This window comes from Chrysemys picta, chromosome 7 (assembly GCF_011386835.1).
Source record: "Chrysemys picta bellii isolate R12L10 chromosome 7, ASM1138683v2, whole genome shotgun sequence".
Taxonomy (NCBI): domain Eukaryota; kingdom Metazoa; phylum Chordata; order Testudines; family Emydidae; genus Chrysemys; species Chrysemys picta.
Window position 1 is genome coordinate 124,628,279 of NC_088797.1, and position 26,067 is coordinate 124,654,345.

Sequence of the window (26,067 nt, forward strand, 5' to 3'; positions counted from 1 at the left end):
CTGCAGACCCTGGTGGACAGCCAGCCAGCATTGCCTGGCACAGAATCATGTGTAAGGAACAGAAGGCACCCATTCACAGACCTTTGATAGTCTGGAATGCGGTGTTATGTTACACAGCTGAAAATGTTTCTCCCGTTCCAACTTTACAACCTCTTTTCCCCAAGGTTACTTTTTTTTCTGTCCCCCTCTTTACTTATCTTTGTTAAATAAAATAAATGGATTCCAGAAATAAATGTTCTGTATTGAGTAGAAGCAGTGGGCTTGGGCGGGGGGTTGGCTTTACAGGGACAGCGATACAAGGCAGGTGAAGGTTTGGGAAAGCACAATGCAGACAAGCAGCTCACGTTACTGTGACTCATTATTGAAACGGCTTTTCAAAGCCTCGGGATATGCAGCGCCCCTTGCTGTACTCTTCCTATTGCCCCGGTGTCTGGCTGCTCCAAAGTGGCTGCCATGTGATCGGCCTCAACTGCCCACCCCTGCGGAAAATTTCCCTCCTTTTTTTCCACAGATATTATGGAGCACGCAGCCGGCAGCTATAATAACCATGGGGATGTTCTCTTCACTAAGATGCAACCTTGTTAGTAAACTTCTCCAGGGCCCTTTCAAACGACCAAAGGCACATTCAACCACCATTCTGCACTTGCTGAGCCTATAGTTGAACCGTTCCTTACTGCTGTCCAGACAGCCGGTGTATGGCTTCATGAGCGAGGGGTAGGCTGGGTCCCCCAGGATAACTATAGGTATCTCAATGTTGTCAATGTTCATTTTGTGGTCTGGAAAGAAAGTCTCAGGTTGAAGCTTTTTGAACAGATCTGAGCTCCTAAAGATGCGAGCATCATGAACCTTTCCCGATCATCTTACGTTGATGTCGGTGAAACACCCCCTGTGATCCACCAGCGCTTGCAACTCCATTGAAAAGTATCCCGTTCGGTTTATGTACTTTTTGGCAAGCTGGTCTAGTGCCAAGATGGGGATATGTGTGCCATTTATTGCCCCACTGCAATTAGGGAACCCCATTGTGGCAAAACCATCCACTATGTCCTGCACATTTCCCAGACTCACTACCTTTCATAGCAGAAGTTGATTAATGGTCCTGCACACTTGGAGCACAGCAGCTCACACAGTTAATTTACCTACTCCAAATTTATTCCCCACTGACTGGTAACTGTCTGGCATTGCAAGCTTCCAAATAGTGATCACCACTCGCTTCTCCACTGTCAGAGCAGCTCTAATTTTTGTGTTGCTGAACTGCAGGGCAGGGAAAAGCTCTGCACAAAGTTCCTGGAAGGTGGCCTTCTGCATTTGAAATTTCTGCAGCCATTGCTCGTCATCTCATATTTGGAAAACGATGCGGTCCCACCAGTCAGTGCTTGTTTCACGGGACCAGAAACGGCGCTCAAAAGTGTGCAGCTGCTCTGTGACTGCCAGAAGTAACTGTGAATTTTTTTTCAAGGGCTTGCAGCAGGGCTGCTTGCAGGACATCGCTATGTTCTGCGTGGCGGACCCTACTTTGGCTCTGGAAATACTGCAGGAGAAGGCGCGAGATGTTTGCAATGCTCACAGCAAGAATGCACAACTGAGCAGGCTCCATGCTTCTGGGGTTATGGCATATGTGCGGCGGTTTTAAGGCAGGAAAACCACTGGGTTGTTTGCCATTGAGCACAGTGCATCATGGGATGCCGACGCAATGTTCCCATTCTCCCCAGCGACAATGTTTTGGTCCCAAGAGCCATTTTGCACAAACTTCCCAAAACACACTGCAGGAAGTTGCACTTTGGGATAGCTACCCACGATGCAACTGCTTTGTGCATTGATGCAGGCAGTGCTAATGAGGACGCACTTCATCGAGACAATGAGCATGGTGTGGCCACGTACAATCGATTTAATTAATTCGGAGGTTCAAGGTCGAATTAGATAAAGTCGACTTAATTTTGTAGTGTAGACAAGCCCTGAGATAAACATATGGCCACCCCCTGTGTTAACCAACCCCATCCACTACTTCTCTACTTACCCCGGCCATGCTACTGTATCATCTGACCTAGTTGCAAAGCTATTGGGATGGGGAGACTGGTATCCCCAGCTCTGATTGTTAATGTCACTGAGAAGGGGCACCCTGCACTACCACTGCTGTTGCTGTTTGGGACGGGGGAGGGGGAAGGCATCCGTTGCAAGAAGCAAAGACTATTCTGCAGACGCTGAGCAAAAGACTAATCAAACTGCAGAGGTGTAGCTGCACGTTTAGTCCGGGCGGAGTGCTCCAAGCACTGTGTGAACCAAGGGTGTGATTGTTGCAAAGGGCTGGATGCATTACATCGTCTTCTGCACATAGCCCCCAGCCCCCCATTTGCTTTGGTGCTGATCCTGGCGCCACTCCCTAGATCACCCTCCAGGAGAGGTGCTGGAACAATTTGTATAGTGCGGGTGTTGAGAGCCATTGGACCAAACTGCAGATACTGTATATGATGGAAACCACTTTAAGCCAGGGGGTGGCAGGATCCGTGTGCGGCTGTACTGCGGGGTTGCACACACTCCCCGGTCCCTGGCAGGATCCGTGTGCGGCTGTACTGCGGGGTTGCACACACTCCCCGGTCCCTAGCAGGATCCGTGTGCGGCTGTATTGGGGGGGGGGGGTTGCACACTCTCCCCGGTCCCTAGCAGGATCCATGTGCGGCTGTATTGGGGCGGGGGGTTGCACACTCTCCCCGCTCCCTGGCAGGATCCGTGTGCGGCTGTACTGGGGGGTTGCACACTCTCCCCGGTCCCTGGCAGGATCCGTGTGCGGCTGTATTGGGGGGTTGCACACTCTCCCCGGTCCCTGGCAGGATCCGTGTGCGGCTGTATTGGGGGGTTGCACACTCTCCCCGGTCCCTGGCAGGATCCGTGTGCGGCTGTATTGGGGGGTTGCACACTCTCCCCGGTCCCTGGCACACTGCCCCCATCCCCGGTCTATTGGCTCAGGGGCGGGGCGTATCTCGCGCGCGCGCAGTGGGGCCGCCCCCGTGCTGCAGTTGTGGTGCGGTTTATTTCTTCGCAGAGCGGCGGAAGGTGAGTGAGGCCGTGGGGAGCTGGGAGTCCGGAACCCGCCGCCGCGAGAGACCCCCTCACCTAGGGTGTGTCCGAGGGCAGGAGACCCCCACACCCCCCTTCGCGCGGGCAGCGCCTCAGGGCAGCACCCCCCTACACGCCCCCCCCCCTTCGCGCGGGCAGCGCCTCAGGGCAGCATCCCCCCCACACGCCCCCCCCCCCTTCGCGCGGGCAGCGCCCCAGGGCAGAACCCCCCTGCGCCCCCCCCCTTCGCGCGGGCAGCGCCTCAGGGCAGCCCCCCCCCCCCCCTTCGCGCGGGCAGCGCCTCAGGGCAGCCCCCCCCCCCCTTCGCGCGGGCAGCGCCTCAGGGCAGCCCCCCCCCCCCCCTTCGCGCGGGCAGCGCCTCAGGGCAGCCCCCCCCCCCCCTTCGCGCGGGCAGCGCCTCAGGGCAGCCCCCCCCCCCCCCCTTCGCGCGGGCAGCGCCTCAGGGCAGGCCCCCCCCCCCCCTTCGCGCGGGCAGCGCCTCAGGGCAGCACCCCCCCCCCCCCTTCGCGCGGGCAGCGCCTCAGGGCAGCACCCCCCCCCCCCTTCGCGCGGGCAGCGCCTCAGGGCAGCACCCCCCCCCACACGCCCCCCCCCCTTCGCGCGGGCAGCGCCCCCCCCCCACACGCCCCCCCCTTTCGCGCGGGCAGCGCCTCAGGGCAGGAGCCCCCCACACACGCCCCCCCGAGCGCGGGCAGCGCCTCAGGGCAGGAGCCCCCCACACACGCCCCCCTTTCGCGCGGGCAGCGCCTCAGGGCAGGACCCCCCCACGGTTCCCCCCTTGTGCGGGGAGCACCCCCTGCTGTCCTGGGGGTGCCCCCTTTTGCCCCAGTCGAGCTGCTCCCTTGTGCTATTGCTGCGGAGATCCTTGCTCCCCACGGGTGACTGGGGATTCTCTTCAGGGTGGCTACTGAGTGGTGCCCCCCATCTCAGGAGAGGTGTCCCCTTTCCCGGGCAGTGACTGGCTAGAGACCAGCTTGAGGACCCCACTCCCCCATCGAGGTAGCCGCTGAGGCTCTCTTCCCTGTATCCTCCAGGCTCACCCTGGCTTCTGGGTGGGGAGTGGGCCCCTTGGCTGAGCTGGGCGAACCCCCTGGGGTTTAATTCCTCTCGTGGATGTTGTGCTGAGCACCCCAGCAAACCAAACTGCGGCTGGACAATTCATCCTCACTTCGTCCTGGGGCTGGGGATTGAGGGGGTGATGCCCTGTATAGAGGAAAGCAATTTGCCTGGCAGGATGGGAAGTATTTTCAGGGTAGCCTTGCATCAGAAATCGGTTCAGCGTCTCGCTTTATTTGAACTGAGTTGGCCCTGGCAAATGGGTCTGTGTCAGGCTTGAACTGATAACCGAGAGGGGACAGGTGGGAACCAAATAAAAATCAGGTTTGCTCTCCTTTACTTGAGCCTTTTTTTAATTCCGCTACTTCTGGCAATGTTGTGTTGCAAAATGTACACCAGGGAAACAGTTCTGCATTAGCTACTGGTATACAAAGGGATTTAATAGGTCCTGTCCATGTCTCTTATCTGGTTCAGGCTGTTATAAAAATGTGTAGATGATGAAATCCTCCAAAGGTGTTTACATTTAATTGGTTCTAATATGGATGCTCCAGGATGGTACTTGGCCTGTTCGTTCTGGGTTTCATGTTCATAACTATGTAAAAATGGCACCTTCTTTCTTAACCCCATGTGAAGTGAAAAATATATCTTGTCATTAACTCAAATATATTTTGCTGCTTCTTACACCTGTTAGCTCTGGGAGCAGGAGCTGTGTTCTATTCTGGGTCATGTATTATCATGCTCATCTTACTAGAATTGTTAACTAAGGGCCTGATCCTTCAAATACTTATTCACATTACTCATATGAGTAATGTTAAATGTGTATAAATGTTTGCAGGGTTAGGGCATATGTTCTGATTTTCAGGTTCTTTGTTGTTTGTGATATTGTAAGCCAGAAAGAGAATGTAGCTTGATTTTTTTTTTGACTTCCATATTGAGTTTGCAGTGGTGGCAGTTAGAAAAAACATACACATACTGTATTTTCAGCTTGTCCACTGAGCACTTTTGCTCTGGAAATCTTTGAGAAACAATCCTAATAGTCATGTTCTAGAGCAGAACTCCATTGTAGCTAGTCTTGAGGTCAAAAGATCAGTTGGGAACTTATAACAAAAGTTGGAGTTGTCCAAGCATAGATGTAGTTCTGTTATATACTACAATACAACTTTTATTTGTATACTATCATCTAAATAAACTGTATTCCAAAATGCTCCATGGAGTTACATACAATTACAAAGATAAACAGTGGTGACAAATTTTTAGAGTGGGAGAAACATTTTCAGTTGAGGTTTGAGATCAGAAATTGTGCTAATATTATATTTGCTTTTCTAGCATTACTATTATAAAGCATTTGCTAAAAATCACTTTGAGTTGAAATTTGTCAGGCAGCTTTTCAGTTTAAAAGCAATTTTTTAAAATAAAGCTTGTTTAAATAAAGTGTGAAGGATGCCTCCAAATTTAGGATTCAACTCAAATTTAGGTTTTGGAAAAATAAGCTTTATAAAACCTAAAACCACTAGAAATATTTACACTGGGCTATTTTCAAACTTCAACTTATAGTTTTCTTTAAAAAAAAAGTCTCCCTTAATGTTTGGAACCTGAACATTGAAGCATTATGCTCTTTGGGGAAAACCTCAAAAGTAACCTTTATTTAAAAAAATGAGAAGAAACAAAAGTGGAAATGTCTGTGTTGAGAGAAATGAAGTGTATTGGGGGGAGACAGGGGTCTTCCAGGGGGTACATCAACTCATGTCGATATTTGCCTAGTTTTACAACAGGCTACATAAAAAGCACTAGCGAAGTCAGTACAAACTAAAATTTCAAACAATGACTTGTCTATACTGCTCTATATACTATATCTCAAATAAGATGGAAAAGGAAATGTGGGCTTGTTAAATATGATTTTTAATCTGATTAATAAAATGTAGTTTGTAATAGAAACTATTGTCTAGGGAAGAGATGGCTCAGGGGATTGGTTATAGGGGTAGCTCTCAACCTTCCAGATTACTGTACCCCTTTCCGGGGTCTAATTTGTCTTGCGTACCCCCAACTTTTACCTCACTTAAAAACTACTTGCTTACAAAATCAGACATAAAAATGCAAAAGTGTCACAGCACACGATTACTGAAAAATTGCTGACTTTCTCACTGATACCATATAATTATAAAATAAATGGATTGGAATATAAATATTGTACTTACATTTCAGTGTACAGTATATAGAGCAGTATAGACAAGTCATTGTTTGAAATTTTAGTTTGTACTGACTTCGCTAGTGCTTTTTATGTAGCCTGTTGTAAAACTAGGCAAATATTGACATGAGTTGATGTACCCCCTGGAAGACCCCTGTGTACCCCCAAGGGGTATGTGTACCCCTGGTTGAGAACCACCAGGTTATAGATTAGGCTTGTAGTGCTCACAAGTTAGTTTGCAGGTTCAGGCTCAGCTTAAGTTTTGAGATCCACAGGAGAAACAGATAAACCGCTCCAGAATACGTGCATGGGAGAAAGGTTGACTGTTGGCAGCTCCTCCCTGATATCCTACATAGGTAGAATCAGACTGATGATGTGCAATGGGAGCTAAACAGCCTAGTCAGTTCTGCAGACTTGGATCATAGAGTGCTGTGGGACATGGTTGATCTGATACAGCAGAGCCTACTGCTACTTGGCCATTGGTTTAAAATCTAGCAGAGCTATGTAATGACCCAAAGCTGTTATCATCTGGCAGCTGTTTGGCCTTCTGGGAAGTGAATGATGAGTGGTTTTAGCCCAATTTCTCATGGAAAAGTTCCACATCCTAACAGGCTCCCTGCTTGGCTGTCTTAAAGAGAACAAGGATTGAATGGGCTTTGGGACTGATCTCCTGTCACACTCCTCAATGTCTTCACTCTCTGTTAGATCTGAGACACATCAGTAAGGCAGCATTGGGGAGTTTCCGCTTTGTCTGCCCTGTATCTTTTCTTCCCCCAATTTGTGGTGGTGTAAATCATCAGCATAAAGCTCACTTTAAAACGACTTGAATTACTGGCATCTTTTAAGAAGGCCAAAGTATTAGTCTTTGATGATTGGCTACTCTGTGTCTAGGCATAACTTGTTCTTTGGATATCTCCATATTATGAATTTTCATGTAAATTTTTCTAAGTGTAAAAGACCCACTCTGTGCTACTGAAAAAACATTATTATGCATTATGGCTAAGATCCAAGTATTAGTGGTTTGTATTATTTTAATGTTATGGATAACCATTCATTGGAATGATTCCTAAAATGTTAGGCTATGTCCTGCCAATAGAGAGCACTCAACACAAGTTTATTTTTCTTTTCCTTTATTACCACAAAGGAAGTTCAGAATGTACAATAAATAGAACTGATGCAATATCTGCAAAAAGTTCAGTGTTGTTATTTAAGGTGGCTGCCATGAGCAATTTATTATCTAAATATGGCTAAATTAGCGTAACCACTCTGCCCCAAGCTCCTCACTTTCAGAATGTATGTTGAAGGGTCAGACCGGTGCTATGAAAAACATTTTAGCATTTACAGTATCTAAGCACAACGGGCTAAGTTAAGGACTGTACATATATGGACAATGATATCTTGCCTCAGATGATGGGGGGGGGGTAAGACAGGAGTCATTCTACCCATCTGAGAAGCGCCATAATCCCTTAAATATAGATAGTCTTATGACTACCATATTATGTAGTAGAATGTATAACTCTATAATACATTCCATAGTATTTCCTGTGCATTGTCCTGAGTATTAGTTCCCTGACACTTAGCCACTGCACCCACTTATTTAAGTATAGTACTGAATATCTCTGTGCCTGGGCAAAGCCTTCCACTGCTATGTCACTTGTTAAAATCTGACATAGATTGGCAGTGACTAAAAGTTCTTGCTAGTTGGCAATCTTAGTCAAGTTCTTCTACATATGTACATTTGTTGCAAAACTCACGGTCACAATTGCTGATATGTAACATAAGAATGGCCCTACTGGGTCAGACCAAAGGTCCGTCTAGCCCAATATCCTGTCTTCTGACAGTGGCCAGTGCCAGGTGCCCCAGAGGGAATGAACAGAGCAGGTAATCATCTAGTGAGCCATCCCATCGCTCATTCCCAGCTTCTGGCAAACAGAGGCTAAGGACACCATTCCTGCCCATCCTGGCTAATAGCCATTGATGGACCTATCGTTCATGAGTTTTTGAACCCTATTAGTGCTTGGCCTTCACAACATCCTCTGGCAAGGAGTTCCACAGGTTGATTGTGCGTTGTGTGAAGAAATACTTCCTTTTTTGGTAGAGACCAAGGCCTAAATGGGCCATTAATCCCTTCTCCCCTATATTTGTTTATACGGTGCTGCTGATGCACACCTAGGACATTAAAATTAAAGGTCCTTGGCTTGTGGATCTTATCAGCTAGATCAGACTTAACACAGCAAAGATATGAATAAACAAAGGTGGAGGAAGAGATAAGGGGGAATGAAGGTTACAGTAGTGAAATATTGGTAGATGTAATATTGCTATTTCCGCATCTTGTTTCAGTTTTTAAATCAAACATATGAATGTTTGAACATAGCATCTCTAACTTGGGGTGGGAGTCAGGTAGAAGGCAAAGGCACAAGCTTTGAAGAGCCCTGAAGATATTCTTTCCAGAACCAGCATGAAGCACTTGGGTCTAGTGTGTGGATTCTTGCACTAATACTGACTGTGCTGTACCCATTCTGTGGCTAAACAGATAACTTCAGCCTCCAAAACTGCCAATCTGGCTCCTTTCACCAGTACAAATTCATTTGAAAAAAAGAGAAGGGGATGGGGTGTTCCATTGTGCCCAGCTGTGTCCTGAAGTCATTTCACAAACCAGGTCTAATTTAGTTATCTAACCACAGGAATAATATTTACAGCTCCCAGTTACGCTCAGACTGTTTCAAAACAAAGACTTATTATACTGAGTGTGTACTTAATAGGCAGATTGTAGGGTTGGCCTGGGGGAAAGGAAAAAATAAAGATGTAGCTTTCCTTAGGCGCTCCTACAGAATGCTGTGAAATAGTCTCATTTTTCACTGTTTGCTTAAGAAAGCAAAAAGAGCAGGCCCTTGAATTAGCTGGCTTTGGCCCAGATGTTTGTAGCTCTCCACACTGACATCTGTGTAATGTGTGGAACACTTTATATATGAAAACATTCCTAGAGGGTTTAATGAAGTGGAAAAAAATTGAACCCTCAAGTGAAGACACACTGTGAAAGTGCTCTCCATAGCAATCACAGTGAGGTAATTGATCTATCCAGCTCCATTAATTACTAACAAAAATAACTCAGTTTTGCATCAGTTTTTTAAATATTAAGAGTTGGAGGTATCCCAGGGAGATAAACTCAACCGATAGTTTAGGATATATCATAATCCCTAAACCCAGGTGAGTCTAGCTGGTGTGTTCTGGGTTGACTCAGTCAGCGAACCAGCCCCAGAAGTTCCCAGGGAAAGGGGGCAGAGCAGATCATGTGACAGTCCAGCCCACTGCTGACTGAAAAAACAGGTCAGAAAATAAATTAATGGTGCTCGCTTTATCTATAAAAACAAAATGCTGTAACTGCAGCTAAACACAGATATGAATGTCACATTACCTGTTTCCTCATCTTCCTGCTTGTTCAACTGATAGGTCAGTGTGGCTTTCTTATCACATGTAAAGTGCTGCAGGGTTACCAGATTGGACTGAGCAATTAAGGTTAGAACACAGTTCAGAAGATGTATTTTATTTAAATTCACTGTTAGCATATAATGAATGATAAATAAGATACATAGATATTTTAATCAGTCACCCTTCATTTGGGGAGAGGATGGATGAGAAAAGTGGATTATATCTATGGGTCATGTCTTGAGACCCCCAGTCTGATAGGCTGGGAGTATTGCAGAGGCAGCATGCTCACTCCCTTGGCTAAGGGAGTGTTTCAGGTTTTCGAAGGCTAACCCAGGAGTGGTATTGAATTTAGGGTGGATGCAGCTGGCTCCTGCCATTGTCAGGTGAAAGGCTGGGGCCATCTAATACAGAGCTTTTGGGAGAGTGGGGTGGAGGGAAGAGTTACAATAAAAAATAAGTGCAAAAAAGGAGAACCCCAGAAGACTGATGGTAAGCTAAGTGCCTGTTGTGCTCTTGGTGCTATATAAATAATAGTACCCCCTAAAAAGAGATCCAACAGGCACCCCTTTCATATCTGGTTACTATACTATTTATGGATTTATCTTCACAACACCCCTGTGAGGTAGGGAAGTATCTCTGGCACAAGAGATTAAGTGACCTGCCCAGGTTCACACAGGAAGTCTGTGACAGAGTTGGTTATTGAGTCCAAGTCTCTTGAGTTCTAGGTCAGTGCCTTAACCACAAGTCCATCCTTTCTCCACTGGACAAATTATGTCTTTGTCAAAAATTCGGTGCCCCAGGGCCATTTACTAAAGTGTGAGAGGTCACAATATATACATTCTTTGAGACTCCCATAAAGTCTTCTAGAAAAACCAGGAAAGACCAGAGGTGGCATTTTGATATTTCTTAGGTAAAATACAAACAGAAAAAAAATAATTTTAAATACAAAATTAACTTGACAGTGCAGATCTCAGGATTATTTGATCAGCTTGGGATTCTGACCACTATATATACATGAAGGCTGCTCTTTGCATAGTACATGTTAAAATATATTGCAGTCATTTATAGAGCTTATTATTAAAGAGCAGCCACATGAAAGTGTAGGGAGGTGTCCTGTATTTTTTCCATGACTGAGTTGGTGTAATAACAAAACCTGTAGCATAGAAAAGTAAAATTCAGCCTGTTTACCAGATGACTGATGGATAGCTAATATAACACCCGTTTAAAAAAAAGGCTCCTGAGATGATCCTGGCAGTTACAGGCTGGTAAGTCTAACTTTAGTACCAGGCAGATTGTTTGTTTGAAAGAACAGAATTCTCCAGGGTGGATTTGATTTAAATCACTAGTCAGGAAGACTCGATTTAATCATGGATTTCTACATAAAAGTGCATTCTTATTGGTTGTTATAACCTTAATACTTATTCTTCACAACTCAGAGATAGATGTAGGTTTCATTTTTAGAAGGTACACACTATACATTTTTAAACAGTGATTTATTTTGAAAACTTTTCAGATTAGTTTTACAGCTATATCAGAAAATGAATGATTGGTTATTTTATTTACCAAAGGTAACTGAAGCAGATATTTATGAAGTCATTGGGAGGTGAACTATCTCCAATTCATAAGGTTAATCATTAATATTTGGAGGATATTCTTGCCATGCTGTGTTAGGAGGAGAACATCACCAGACAGACATTTAAATTGTTTTATTTAACTAAAACAACAATGTTAAGTATTCTGGATTTTTTTCTTCAACAGCAAACATATAATATTTTAACAAAACAAGCATATGAATTTTTGAATTTAGTTAAACATTCAAGTTTTTTAAAATCAGGTTTGTTTTTGTTAAAATTGTTTTTAACTAAAATAGTTAAATGAAATATTTAAAAGCAAAAAAACAAAAATTAAATTGACTATGCAGCCTGGTCAACATGAGAAACTTAAAATATTGGCTTCTGCAGCTAACTCAGTTGTCTTCACCTTCATTTTCCTGTTTGTTCATAATCTGGAAAAGAAAAACAAGCTATCCTACTTTTTGCGGTCCCAAACGATTTCTCAATTTGGAATGAATTAGTCCAAAGGAAGAAAATATTCTTTCTACACCGGCAGAAAAAGCTACTGCTGTTAAAAGTGAGATTATCACTTCAACAGTCTCTGAATCCAAGTGCTTAAGTGACTTCTACTAGTTCACTGGTGTGACTTTCTTTAAAACATCATCAGTAAACATATGTTTCTTGAATGGTTCACCCTTATCTCTGAAGTTTATTATAGTTGGCATTAAGGAGAGATGGTTGTTGGATGTCCATGTCATAGCCAACTCCTCTTCTTCAGCAGTTAAGGTTTGCCCCTGGTACCAAGTATTGAGAATATTTGCAAGAAAATGAGCTGGAGATAGTGCTTGTCCCATTTTTTTTTTGTTTTTAATGCTTGTAATTTAACTCTGTCATTGCATATTTCTCTTTTCAAGATCTCACTCAGTGCCTTCCAAATTTCAACAGTGTCAGCAATAAAAAAGCTATTTCCCTGCATTTTGTTCAAGGCTACAGAAATAGGCTTCAGGGTACGCAGTTCAACATTTCTCTTAAGCCCAATTTTGAGAACTTTGGCTGTGACAATGCCATCTATTTTTTCACGATTTTGTTCACAAATTGTCATCAGATTAGGCCAGTTCTTGATATAATGCTCAAATCAGTCCACCACTTCCATCACACATCTTGTGGGAGAGTTCGCTTGTTTCCTCCCACTTTTTTCAGAGCAGCTGCTGCAAAGTGGTTGTTACAGAAGTATTTTGCAATTTCAACAACATTAGCCTTTATTTCTGGAACACTGAAGTCTTTGGCTAGGAGGTGCATCAAATGAGCACTGCAACCGTATGTTATTAGCTGAGGACTCTCTTCTAAATAATTTATTCTCATCTTGGATTCATTTGCAGCATTGTCTGTGAGCAAGCTGCATACTAGACATTTGAATTCCCCCTCCCCCCCCAGTTTGTTATAGCTTTTACTGCTACTTCTTGTAAGTATTCCACTGTGTGTGCATTTCCTGATGTATCAATTGTTTCTGTAAGGAAAACATTCCCTTCTTCTGTTGTCACACAAGCACATACAACAGGATCATTGTGGACGTTGCTCCACCCATCAAGACTCAGGTTAATAATTTTACCCTCTAGACCTTTTGCATGCTGCTCAATTTCTCTTTGATACACTTTATCCAGTAATTTGCCTGCAACATCTGCTCTGTTGGGTGGACTGTATCCTGGTCTTAATGACTGAACCATGTTAATGAAGTGTGCGTTCTCAATCATACAGAAAGGAGAGTTTGTTGCATAATCAAACCGGGCAATTTTTTTCATCAATTACCTCTTTTTGTAATCTGCTGGTTCTTATTACAAACCTATCTATGGTTGTTTCTGGATGATGGAGATATTTTCTTCTTTTTGCTACAGGTGATATATATACTGTGGCTATGTGACATACATGATGTGACTGAAACACTATCATTGGCAGATAACTCTGAAACTATAGAAAATGATGTTGATCTTGAAGGTGGATAGTCTTCAGAATCCTGTATGTTGAGGATGGATTCTCCTAAAGAAAATAAGTCAATGCAGTTATTTAATTATTATTACCATACTGCGCATTTAGTATTACTCATTGCATTCACTGACATTCAGTACTACTTTAAAGGTGAAATTGTAAAAGGAAGATCTGCCTATTTCAGCTATTCATTTTTTATCACAACTGCATCTAAAATGATAGTACCATAGAGTAACAACTATATTTTTTGCTCAAACATGAGAATTCAAGAATAGTCCAGAAGGAAGACAGGCAGTCCTTAAGAAAGAAGTATGAAATAAAAAAAGTTCACCAACCTGAAGATCTTGCATGTTCAGACATGTTCCTTTCATCATCTTCAACGTAGCTTCCTCCTGAGAGAGAATATGTCTCATGATGTTTCATTCGGGCAACCAGGCCTTGCATTTCTTTGTTGCACTGTTTGCATGTTGCACGCATCCTGTTTTACCCACTGTTAGAGGAACTTCATTAAAATATTCCCAAACTGGGTCTCTTTTATGGCCTGCTGCCATCATAGGTTTTCCCTTCTAGTGAGAGAATGGTATGGTAGATCTCAAATCAATAAAGGCTACCCTCAGAAAGACCTCAAGACTTCTGGAATATGCTGCTCAAACAATTTCACTTTTGTTTCTACTGCCTGTCCCTCCCTTCTCACATTTATCTCTAGACGACTTCTCCTTGTCCAGATCTATTCCGCCCCCTCTTCTATTCATTGAACTTTTTGAAACTTTGCAGTTTGAGAGAGATAAGGGATTGACTCTGTGTACACAAATTTGCAGAGGGACAATAGGGTTGAGGTCTGTTATTTCTCACCTCTATATATTATTTATTTAAAAACATTTTTGCTGTTAACAAGCTAGGGTTACCATATTTAAAAAATAAAAACAGAGGACACTCCACGGGCCCTGGCCCTGCCCCTTTGCCACCGCCTTCCCCGCCCCAACTCCGCCCATTCCCCGCCCCTTCCCAAAGTCCCCGCCCTAACCCCCCCCTCCTCCCTCCCAGCCACGCGAAAAGGGCTGCCCGAGCGCTACCGGCTTCACGGTTTGCCGGGCAGCCCCCAGACCCTGCGCCCCCGGCCGGCGCTTCCCCAGCGCAGCTGGAGCCCGGGAGGGGAAGCGCCCAGCTGGGGTGCAGGGTCTGGAGGCTGCCCGGCAAACCGTGAAGCCGGTAGCGCTCGGGCTTCGGGCAGCCCCTATGCCTCTGGACCCTGCGCCCCCAGCCGGGCACTTCCCCTCCCGGGCTCCAGCTGCTGTGCTCCTCCCCTGACTCTTCAGCTCTGTTTAAGAGCCAAGCTGCCCGAGCGCTACCGGCTTCAGGCAGCCCCCTTGCCTCCGGACCCTGCGCCGCCGGAGCAGAGCAGCTGGAGCCTGGGAGGGGAAGTGCCCGGCCGGCGGCTGGGGTCCGGAGGCGAGGGGGCTGCCCAAAGCCGGAGCGCTCGGGCAGCTCGGCTCTTAAACAGAGCCGAAGAGTCAGGGGAGGAGCAGAGCAGCCGCGGGAGGGGAAGTGCCCGGCCGGTATTTTTCCCGGACATGTTCAGCTTTTTGGCAATTCCCCCCCGGACGGGGGTTTGATTACCAAAAAGCCGGACATGTCTGGGAAAAACCGGACGTATGGTAACCCTATAACAAGCATGTTATCTCTGGAGACGCACATCCATAGTTTGAGAACTGCAAAACTAAGCATCTCTGATGGTATTTTCTAGACTGAGCACTGAGTCCCATTGGGTAGATAGAAAGATTAACCTAAATGATCTATACAGAAGTCCCTGGAGCCCCATAAGATTGGGTCCCTAATCCATGAACTATTGGAACTCATTTACAAAACTTTTCTTAGACATTACATGAATATATTGTCTCATACTATAGAATTAGAAGTTATAATCCCTATTCCATGATGAGATAGTTTTAATTAAGATACATTATAGCTCAAAGATATCTTTAGATAAGTTTTTTCCTCAAAAAGCATTTTATCAAAAAAATCTGGTTTAAATAAAATAAAATCAATTTTTTTTATTAAAAAAAAGCATTGATTTTTATCCACCCTGCCTAGAACATATATTTTAGAAAAACTTCTAGTCATGTTTTAAAAATAGTCAGTGATGGAGAATCCACAGCAACCCCTAGCAAATTGTTCTAGTGGTTAATTACTCTCATCATTAAAAATTTACACCTGATTTCCAGTCTGAATTTGTTTAGCTTCAACTTCTACTCACTGGATTGTGTTATACCTTTCTCTGCTAGATTGAAGAGCTTATTATCAAATATTTATTGCCCATGGAGATTCTTATAAACTGTAATCAAGTCACCCCTTGACCTTTTCTTTGTTAAGCTAAATAGATTGAGCTCCTTGAGTCTATCACTGTAAAACATGTTTTCTAATCCTTTAGTCATTCTCTTCTCTGAATCCTCTCCAATTTATCAACATCCTTCTTGAGTTGTGGACACTGGAACTGGACACCTTATTCCAGTAGTGGTCACACCAGGGCCTCATAGAGAGGTAAAATAATGTCTCTACTCTTACTCAGGGTTCCCTTGTTTATGCATCCTAGGATTGTATTAGCTCTTAATAGAAGGAGTCTTAATAGAGTGAGTAGAATAGGTGCAATATTGAGGGCTCTGACTAAGTCTTGTATTGTAAAATTCTCATTCATTTACAATGAGCGGAAGCTTTTTGTGCACTTTGAGATTCCCCAAAAGCAACCTTTTGTCCATACACTGAGATTGTATTAACAACTTCAAAGCATTGTCTTGGTTTTGTGGTCAATTAGTATCATTGTAGAGGGCAGGAGTCCCCTTTATTCATAGATTAGAAAGCCAGAAGGGACCATTGTGATCAATTAGCCTGATTAACAGGTCATAGCACTTGTTTTATTTCTATTTGAACTAAAGCATATCTTTAGAAAAACATCCAATCTTGAGTAACAAAATTCCAGTGATGGAGAGTCCACCACAACCTGTGGTAAGTTGTTCCAATGGTTAATTACCCTCACTATTAGACATTTGCACCTTATTTCTAGTCTGAATTTGTTTTGCTTCAGCTTTCAGCCATTGAATCTTATTATACCATTGTCTTGTAGACTGAAGAGCCCTCTATTATCAAATTTCTGTTCCCCATGTAGGTACTTATGGATTGTGATCAAGTCACCCCTTAACCTTCTCTTTGTTAAGGTAAACAGATCGAGCTTCTTACATTTTTCATTATAAGGTACACCTCTACTCCACTATAACGCGACCGGATATAACACAAATTCGGATATAACACGGTAAAGCAGTGCTTTGGGGGGGCGGGGCTGCACGCTCCGGCAGATCAGTGTGTCTGGCTCCGACACGCTGCTCTGAGTGGCGTGTTAAGGGTGCCAGGCAGGGGCCGAGGGGTTGGATAAGGGGCAGAGGGTCTCAGGGGGTGGTGAGGGGACGGGGAACGGGAGCGTTGGATAGGGCGTGGGAGTCCTGGGGGTGATTAGGGATGGGGGGGCGTCTCTGGAGGGGGTGGTCAGAGGAAAAGGAGCGGGGGAGGGCTTAGATAGGGGTGAGGTCTTGGGAGGGGTGGTTAGGGGCAGGGGGTCTCTGGAGGGGGTAGTCAGGGGACAAGGAGTGCGGGGGGTTGGATGGGTCGGAGGTTCTGAGGGGTCAGTCAGGGGGCGGGGCCAGACATGTTTGCTGACTATTAATAACGGAAATGCTCGAGGCCAAAGCAAGTTCAATATAACACGGTTTCACCTATAACGCGGTAAGATTTTTTGGCTCCCGAGGACCGCGTTATATCGGGGTAGAGGTGTATGTTTTCCAATCCTTTAATCATTTTTGTGGTTTTTCTCTGAACCCTCTCCAGTTTATCAACATCTTTCTTGAATTCTGGAAACCAAAACTAGACACAGTATTCCAGTAGTGGCTGCATCAGTGCCAAATACAAAAGAAATATAATTTAAAATATAATTGATATTCCTCTGTTTATACAGCTCAGAATCATATTTACCCTTTTGGCCACAGTGTCACACTTGGCCATCATGACCTGCGAGGCCTTCTCAGAGTCACTGCTTCCCAGGATAGAGTCTCCCATCTTGCAAGTATGGCCTGTATTATTTGTTTCTAGATGTACGACAGTACTGTGCACGCATGGTAGAGAAAGCAGAAAATTAGTGTTACCCCTGGTGTACTGTTAATGTAAGAGGCATAAGTTTATCCGCCGGAAATGATAAAGCCAGCACTGATGATGCAGTACAGCAATTCTGCAGAGGATATAGAGACGCAGAAGCTCCATGGAGACTGGAAAATATGTTAATTAACTTATCAGAGGACTTACGGCTCCTGTTTCAAGACAGACGAAGATGTGATAACTATCTGAGGGAGGATGGGTGGTCTTGTGAATGGAGATAATAATACATGCCTACTCCACAGGACTGTTGGAAGCCTTAATTAATGACAGATCCTTGGCTAGGCATTGCTAAAGAAACGATAAATACAGTAACTCCTCACTTAAAGTCATCCCGCTTAATGTTGTTTCGTTGTTACGTTGCTGATCAATTAGGGAACATATTCATTTAAAGTTGTGCAATGCTGCACTCTTACGTTGTTTGGCTGCCTGCTTTCTCCACAGCTGGCAGCCTCCCTACGCCCCCCCTCCCCACAGCGCCTCCCGCCCGTCGGATCAGCGCCTTCCTCCTCCTCCCCCTGCCTCCTGCCCGCGGCAATCAGCTGGCTTGCGGTGTTTTGAAGGCGGGGCGGGGAGGAGCGAGGACTCGGCGTGCAGGCTCCCCCTGACCCGGGAACGTGGCAAGCCAGCTGATTGCCCCAGGCAGGGGGGGAGGGAGGGGGAGCCTGCGCCAGGTCCTCGCTCCTGCCTCCTAAACGCCGCAAGCCAGCTGATTGCCCTGGGCAGGAGGGAGGAAGGAGGGGGGAGGAGCGAGGACTCGGCGTACCTTCCCCCTCCTCCCCCTGCCCGTGGCAATCAGCTGGCTTGCGGTGTTTTGGAGGCAGGAGGAAGGGGGGAGGAGCGAGGACTCAGCGTGCAGGCTCCCCCTCCCTCCCCTGCCTCCCAAACGCGGCAAGCCAGCTGATTGCCCCAGGCAGGTGGGAGGGGGGAGGAGCGAGGACTCAGCGTGCCTCCCCCCTCCCTTCCCTGCCTCCTGCTGGCGGCAATCAGCTGGCTTGGGGTGTTTTGGAGGAAGGGGGGAGGAGCCAGGACGCAGTGCGAAGTAAAGGGGGGGGAAGGGGCGGGTCACGGGTGAGGGCTTGGGGGAAGGGGTGGAGTGGGCAGGCTGAGGGTTGAGCCCCCCCCGCCCCCGGTGCTTGCAGAGTAGGGGAAGCTGCCCTGGAACTTAATCCCCCCATTTACATTAATTTTTATGGGGAAACTGGATTCACTTAACATTGTTTCACTTAAAGTTACATTTTTCAGGAACATAACTACAATGTTAAGTGAGCAGTTACTGTATTAGTCATCCACACAGCTAAAACTGTTGTCCACATTCTCATCATCTTGTGTCTCTATTACTGCAGTGCTCTTTTCTCTAGCTTTGATAAATACAATCTTGCCCCACTCAATCTTTTCAAATCTCCTCCTCCTCCACCCATCTCTCAATTCCTGCCTCTGTCAGTAAAGCCAACTGTCTTCTCCCACCTGTTACATTTTAAAACAAGCAACTTCATGCTTTCTGCCATGTTGCTCCTCAAGCCTAGGAAGAGGTCCTTTTAAACATCTGCAAAGCTTCCTCATTATCTTCCTGCAAATCCCGCCTCAAAACTCTCCTTTCCCACGATGAATAAAAAAATCTGACAAGGGTTAGGGTGCTGGTGTGCCGAGACCATTGCCTGTCATGCTGATCAATGTTGTCTCCTTATTTCATTGTACTCCCCCCTCTGTCTCTGTTTCCATCTGTTGTCTCTTTTCTTACACTTAGATTGTAAGCACTTTGAGGGAGGATCAGTCTTTTGTTCTGGGTCTGTACAGTCCTAGCACAGTGAGTATTGGTTCATGACTATAGTGATACAAATAATTAATAATATTTTGCGTAAGAGTGTCAATACACATTGTGTCTAGAAAAGACATCCAAGTTAACAAAAACTGGTTTGTTTAATTAATAGTTAATTATGCAGCAATTACCATAGCACCTGTGTACACAGGGGATATTTGGCCAGAAATTAAATCACTGTCCATAATGGGCCCCGTAAACAGCTTTTTCCCTCTACTACCACACCTATCCAGAAATAACCTGCTAGAGACTATCGTCTGTAAACCAAAGTATAAGAAATAAATGCATGACCAGGAAATGTTTGACCAGCTCCCTATGGACTGTTGGCAGAAACATCTCAGCCATTGCAGTGGTGCACAGGGAGAGAGAGAGGCCCTGTGGCAGACACAACCCAACCCACGTAGGTCTTATAGATCTTAAATAACACCAAGAAATGGATGAGAAGCCAGTGCAATTAATGGGGCACAGGTGTAGTGTTATGAATCCAATCATATTGAATTATTGAATTAATGGAGATATCCTGTCTCCTAGAACTGAAAGGGACCTTGAAATGTCATCGAGTCCAGCCCCCTGCCTTCACAAGCAGGACCAAGTACTGATTTTGCCCGAGATCCCTAAGTGACCCCCTCTCACAACCCTGGGTTTAGCAGGCCAATGCTCAAACCACTGAGCTATCCCTCCCCCCTCCAAGTTATATCTTTTAGTATAACTTGCAAACTACAGGGTATATTTTCAATTCAATTCATGCACATCTGCAGTTAGTGTGAACAAGAATTCAACAGCAAATTCCTGCCCGTTAATACTGTTTAACCGTTATATTGCACTTTTCATGCTCAGAGCCATCTAAAAACATTAACTAATTGCCGTGAGTTGAGACTATGCTAACTGTATCACAGTAAGCAGTGCAGCAGAGGTGGGCCTTTAAAGAGGACTTCAGTGTGGATGAGTTCAATGTCATCGTACCATACTCTGCATTGAAGAAGGGACTGAGGTGATGGAAGCTGGCAAACAAGTAGGAAAAGCTGGGAGCACTGTTGGAACATAGGGGATAAGAAAAGGTCAGTGCAGAGTTCAAAAAGGGAAGAAAAGTCAGGAGTTGTGTGGAAATTACAAGATGCCTTGTTAATGAACCTGCTGAGACTGAGTCAATCTAAATATTATTCTGGCAAGCAGCACTCCATAGCTGTAGAAGTTTTCAGACTTTCTTAACAGACATTGAACTTCCATACAATCCAACCAATGCTAAATATTAAAATCAGAATACGTGTATGCTTGAATACATATTAAAATATCTCATACACCCTTGAACACACATTATAATATCACACAATGTATATTAGAGATGTTTAGCCCCACTTTGGGTATTACAACACCCACAGTTGAGAGTGCAGTATAGTGATTAGTGCAGAGGACCTGGAGTCAGAACTCCTGGATTCAGGTGCCATCTCTGCTGTTGACTTGCTTTATGACCTCAGTTAATTTCAGTGACATGCGGTTCACCTCTCTGTGCCCCAAGGTCTCCAGTCTGTGAAATGGGGATAACAACACCAATTGTCTCAGAAGGGTGTCATGAGAATTAAGGTTTGTAAAGGGCTTTGGGATCCTGAGATGCCAGGTGCTAAAGAGAATCAAGGTAAAGTATTATGATTCTGTCCATGGTGTGGATGCCTAACAGTAGTATTAACAAATATATTAGGGATATCAAAACTGAACACATGAGCCCAGAACAGACAAAAAGTGCTTGGTAAACTTCTTGTGAGTATCTTAAAACACAGAGGTTTAGTGCTGGTTTTGTTTTCTGTTGTGTAAACTCTCTGAGAATGTACTAGAAAAGTGGGATTGTCACTGCTGTTATTTATTTATACTTTTTTGGCATGTAATCCTATGAACTGACTTGGTCAAAGTATTAAAAACAAAATCAGCTGAACCAAGGATAGTGTACCAAAGCCAAATATATATATTACCCTGGGATGCAGAAATTTCTAACCATTTGCTAAAAAATGAAGGAAAGAAAAATAGCCAGTAAAAGTCCCCCTGAAGGGGAGAATGTCAATGGCATACTATTCTGTTTGCCAACATTTGCAAAACTTTTCAATGGGTAATTCTCTAAATAAGGCATGATCTAACAAAGAAGGAAATCCGTTTATTTCAAAATTTGTGTAAAAATCCCATGTTCTTCTCCAGACACTCTTGTGTGTCATGTGCTAGCCTGGATCAGAGTTCCACAGCAAGCTTTTTTAAATACCTCTCCGAAATGAGCTCTGTAGCAGAAACACTAAGGCGCTTGATTCTGACTGCATTAGCAGGAACCACAATTGTAATAAATCATAGGGAGATATTTCTAAAACATCTTATCTAGGCAAAGGTTTCTAATTTTTGTGGAGCTATTTACAGATGATTAATCTCAAAAATAGATTTGTAACTAAAGAAAGATGCATCATATTTCATTTGCTCAGAGTTGAAAGTCTTGACTGGCCAGCTGCCCACTCAGATAGATATTTATCCCAGTAACTTACAAATGGATGGAGTAGTTTAGCCCATCATATTTTTAGTCACTATCCTTGGCATCAATTTAAAGAGGAACTTGTGTTCAGAAAAGAAAAAAAAAATGAAAACCTGGGGTGGGATCTTTTCACTCTTATTCACACAGGTAATCTGAATCTACAACTCCAATTTACCAGAGTAGTTCCATTGAAGTCAGGTGGGGCTGTTTGTGTGAATAAGGCTTTCAGGATTGGGACCACAAATTTGCAATCCTTGTGCCTTTTGTGTGTTCCTAATATTTTATCTCAAAGCAGGTACATTGCTGTATGAGCAATACCTACTTACCTGGTGAAGTGCCTGTTAGAGTTTACATGATTATCAAACATTGCTGCATTGGTAGGATTTGTTATCATGCAATGTTATCTAAATAAAGTTAGATTAATGAAATTTCTACTACTTTATGCCTTCATTTCCTTTTGCCTTGATTGTTGCAGCTCTGATTTCTGTAGCTCCCCCCAAATCTCAGCTTTTCAAACTCCAACATGCACAGAATGATGCTGGCTGCTTTCTCACATGTTGTTACAAAACCAGACACATCTCCCCGGACCTCAACCAACTCCATTGGCTCCTCATTCATGTAAGCATGCGATTAAAGGTGAACAATTAAAATACTCCCACCATCTGAGAAACAAATGGATCCACTGTGTTCCGGAATTCTTTTTGGAATGATACTATCCAACTGTTGGACCATGGCATTGCTGGCCTTTGTAATGCACTCCTACTCAGATGCACCTTTCCACTGTATCATCATCTTTTTTTCAAGATGGCACAAAAATGGCATGCAGCAATTGAAGTGACAAGATGAGGCTAAAGTAATGGAAAAAGTCGTCTGACTTTGTGGCCTGTCGTTTTTTATGTCTTTCTGTTGTGATGGAGACATCTGAAAAGGTAGACAAGTGTAAATGTTCAGAATGGTTGGCAGGTTGATGGATTCAGACTGCCTTCACGTGGAAAAAGAATCAAATGCTCTCCTTTATGATGTTGCTTCCACTGAGCCCCGGGGGCCAGGAGATCTTTTTGAGTGATCATTACCACTTAGTGGCCATATTTATTTCCCTCAGAGTCCTAATCCATAGATGAAAGATAGCTGCTTTAAGATTAATCCAGGAAAGACAGAGGTGTTGCTGGTAGGTTAGGTATGTTGAAGCCTCTTGAGGAATTGATGGAGTTGTGACTGTTCCATCTGCTGAGGGCATGTCCGCCCTTAGTCTTTATGGTTTGCAGTCTTGGGGTCTTAATTCGATCCATCTCTACTTCTAAGGTCCCAGAGCACCTTCTAAACATCAGCTGATCTGGAGTTCGCGATCCTTCCTTTCTCTCCACAGACATGTTTGCTTTTTGTCTCCTTTTCCTGGACTACTGCAATTATTATTATTGTTTATTATTTTTATTCCCATGGTGCCTAGGAGCTCAAGACATGCAATGCTCTCTGCCTGTGAGTATTCAGTACTTGGGATTACTCAGCTTCAGTTAGTGCAGAGTGCGTTGCCTTTTAAGCAGACCAGGTTGGTAATTGAATGCCCTGTGTTCTGCACTGCCATCCATTTGCCTTTGGGTCCAGTTTAAGTTGTTAATTATTTATAAAGCCCTAAATGGCCTGGAAATGGGCTATTGCAGAAACACTTTTCCCCCTGTGTGCTTTGTTGTGGAAGTTGCAGTTGGCTGGAATGTTCTTGCTGTCTGCTCCTCAGAGTTTGACCTCCTGGATGTGTAGCAGGGAATTCTTGGTAGAGAGCTCTCAGCTCTGGAATGCCTTTCCTCAGGCTGTCTGCCAAAGCCTGGCGGCGTTCAGGATGTGGTGCAAATACATTTGTTAAATCTTGCTTTTTAGTAACTGGAAAGTGGTCACACAGTGCTGAGTGTGGGACATATTTTTGTAACCAAATTGTTTGTCCTTGGTTTGATTTTTATATTGTTTATTTCATGGCAATCAAATAAAATCTAGATACACACACAAAGACTGTCACATTCAAAACTGTCCTCTTCAATTTTAAAACTATCTATAGATTTGGTGTAGGAGTTTGAGCCCAGAAGTGGGAACCAGAGCCTGGAGTTCTAAACCTAGCACTGATAATCACCCCTGTTTGTGACCTTGTGAAAGTCAGTTAACTTCTCTGTGTGTTAGCTTCCCAGCTGTAAAGGGAGGGCAGTAAATACCTACTTTACCGGAGAGTTGAGATGGTTAATATTTGACTCATTAATATTGCATACATTGCAAATGTGCCTCATATGTTACCTGAGTGAAGCTGAAAAATGATACCAGTGTAAATTATTACAGTCATTTCTTTCTACTCTTCTCCCCATTCCCTCTGCTTGCACAGTGCCCCTCTTTTCTGTGGCCTTGTTTTCATTGCTAAAAAGTGTATTTGTACCTTGGGGTAACTGAAGTGTGAGAGCTATCCCAAGGTATAAACACAAGATAAAACTTCTAGGCAAGATCAGCACTAGACCCCCACCTGGGGTTGACCTCGCCTCATTTACCTCGCTGTAAAACTACAGTGCCCTGTTTTCTGTGTGTTTTTACCCTGTGATAGTTTATGCGTGTTAGTTACCCTGAGGTAAAAAATACTGATTTTTTTTTAGCAGCAAAAACAAGGCCTGTCTCTAAACACACGTATGAAAACCTCTGGAATTCCAGCCATCTGGAGTAGTCACACTGCATCTCTCTGCTTTATTGACTCTGCATCGCATTTGAAATCTCAGCTAAAAACATCTTTTCTCCCTTCCCCATATGTTTTAGCTTCTCTCTCCATCTGCTAATATTTATTATTTACATCTGATACCACGTTATTTAACTCTGGGAAAACATTTTGGGGTGCAATTTGTATGGAAGATGATATATATGATAAAGTTAAATTGGTATTTCAAAGACATTTGGAGCAGACATTGGGCCTGATATTTTTAGTTTGTGTTTGGTGATGGCATCCAGAGAAAAGTGTGTTATCTAGGATTCATATGACTGGAAGTATAAACACGGGAGAACGTAGACCTCTCCAGTCACTTCCTTTACAAGTTTGACCTATAAACACAAGTAGTTACAGTAGGCATCTTGTCGAATTTTCTTAGTACTGTACTGTAAGATCCTTTTGTAATCCGGAAACAGCTATACAATACTCTCATGAAACATGTTGCAGGTTAAGCAAATTTCTCTCTTTTCTTTTCCAGAATTAAGTGATCATTTAAAAATGACAACCTCATGGAGTGACAGACTCCAGAATGCAGCAGATCTTCCTGCAAACATGGATAGGCATGCTCTGAAAAAGTACCGTCGGGAAGCCTATCACCGGTATGTTTTTCACGTAATGTAAACTGTGCCCATATGTTGTAGGGTTAGGGAAATAAAATGTAAAACAAATTTCTGATTGCATTTTGTTCACTGGCAGAGACTTGAAAATTACTTCCCCTCACCCATTCTGGAGTTATTTACTGAGCACCAATAGAATGCTCATTGGTATACAACATATAAGTCAACATGATTCCTACCTGCAGGAATTTAAAGATTAACCAGTTGAGATACAAGTGGTAAACCCTCAGTACTGCAGTGGAAAGGTTAATCTCAGGCCAAATTTTACAATGGAAATTATCATTCATTTTTTTCAAGTTGATAAATGCCCAATAGCAAAAATGTCATAGTAATTGTTCCAATTCTTCCATATTATTCCAATACAAAGTGGGAAAGAATAGACACTATTTAGAGATATAAATATAAGTATGGGGGAAGTGAAATACAAAAACAGAGGTTATTTGTTTTGGTATTACATTTTATAATATTAGTATCCTTGTTACAGTAACACCTAGAAGCCCAGACCCAGATCAGGTAGACACATTGTGGTAGACACTCTACAAACATTGTAAGAGACAGCCTCTGCCCCGAGGAGTTTACACTCTAACTAAACAAGACAATGAAATAAAGGAAATATTACCCCCGTTTTGCAGATGGGGAACTGAGGCACAGAGATCTTAGGTGACTTTCCCAAGATCACACTGGACGTCTGGCAGAGCTAAGAATTGAATCCTGCTCTTCTGAGGCACAGTTCAGTGCCTTGACCTCAAGCTCATCCTTCCTTTCTAGAGGACGATGCGTTCTGTGTGCTAATAAAAGACTTAACTGGATAGCTAGGGAATTACAGGGTGTTTTTTTTTAAATGTAATGACTATGACAAATTTTGTTGTTTGAGGGAGATGTGTAAAAGTTTTAACTGTAATTTTAATAAGTCATGTAATTATTTTAT

The 26,067-nt window shown here is 44.0% G+C and overlaps 1 protein-coding gene and 1 long non-coding RNA gene across 28 annotated transcripts in view; one reads left to right on the top strand and one right to left on the bottom strand.

Annotated features, from left to right (window-relative positions):
- The first annotated feature begins 2,892 nt into the window (after positions 1-2,892).
- The window catches only part of NT5C2 (5'-nucleotidase, cytosolic II), an 80,845-nt gene continuing 57,670 nt past the window's right edge, over positions 2,893-26,067 (top strand). For 6 of the 27 annotated variants that reach the window (XM_065552585.1, XM_065552588.1, XM_065552598.1 and 3 more), the window contains exons 1-4: positions 2,987-3,048; positions 19,220-19,279; positions 20,808-20,924; positions 25,001-25,121. Coding sequence is in view for 8 of the 27 variants with exons in the window: in XM_065552574.1 (XP_065408646.1) it covers positions 22,349-22,430; positions 25,001-25,121 (203 nt within the window). In the remaining 19 variants the exon portion in view is untranslated. Of the gene's footprint in view, positions 3,114-16,443; positions 16,488-19,219; positions 19,280-20,421; positions 20,925-22,269; positions 22,431-25,000; positions 25,122-26,067 lie in introns of those variants that run through there. The other 21 variants (XM_065552601.1, XM_065552602.1, XM_065552600.1 and 18 more) reach the window with 17 other exon arrangements.
- LOC135972811 (uncharacterized) lies at positions 10,885-17,984 on the bottom strand. Its single transcript, XR_010589346.1, has 2 exons — positions 17,296-17,984; positions 10,885-13,670 (listed from the first exon to the last, which is right to left on the bottom strand). It is a non-coding gene; the product is annotated as an uncharacterized LOC135972811 (long non-coding RNA).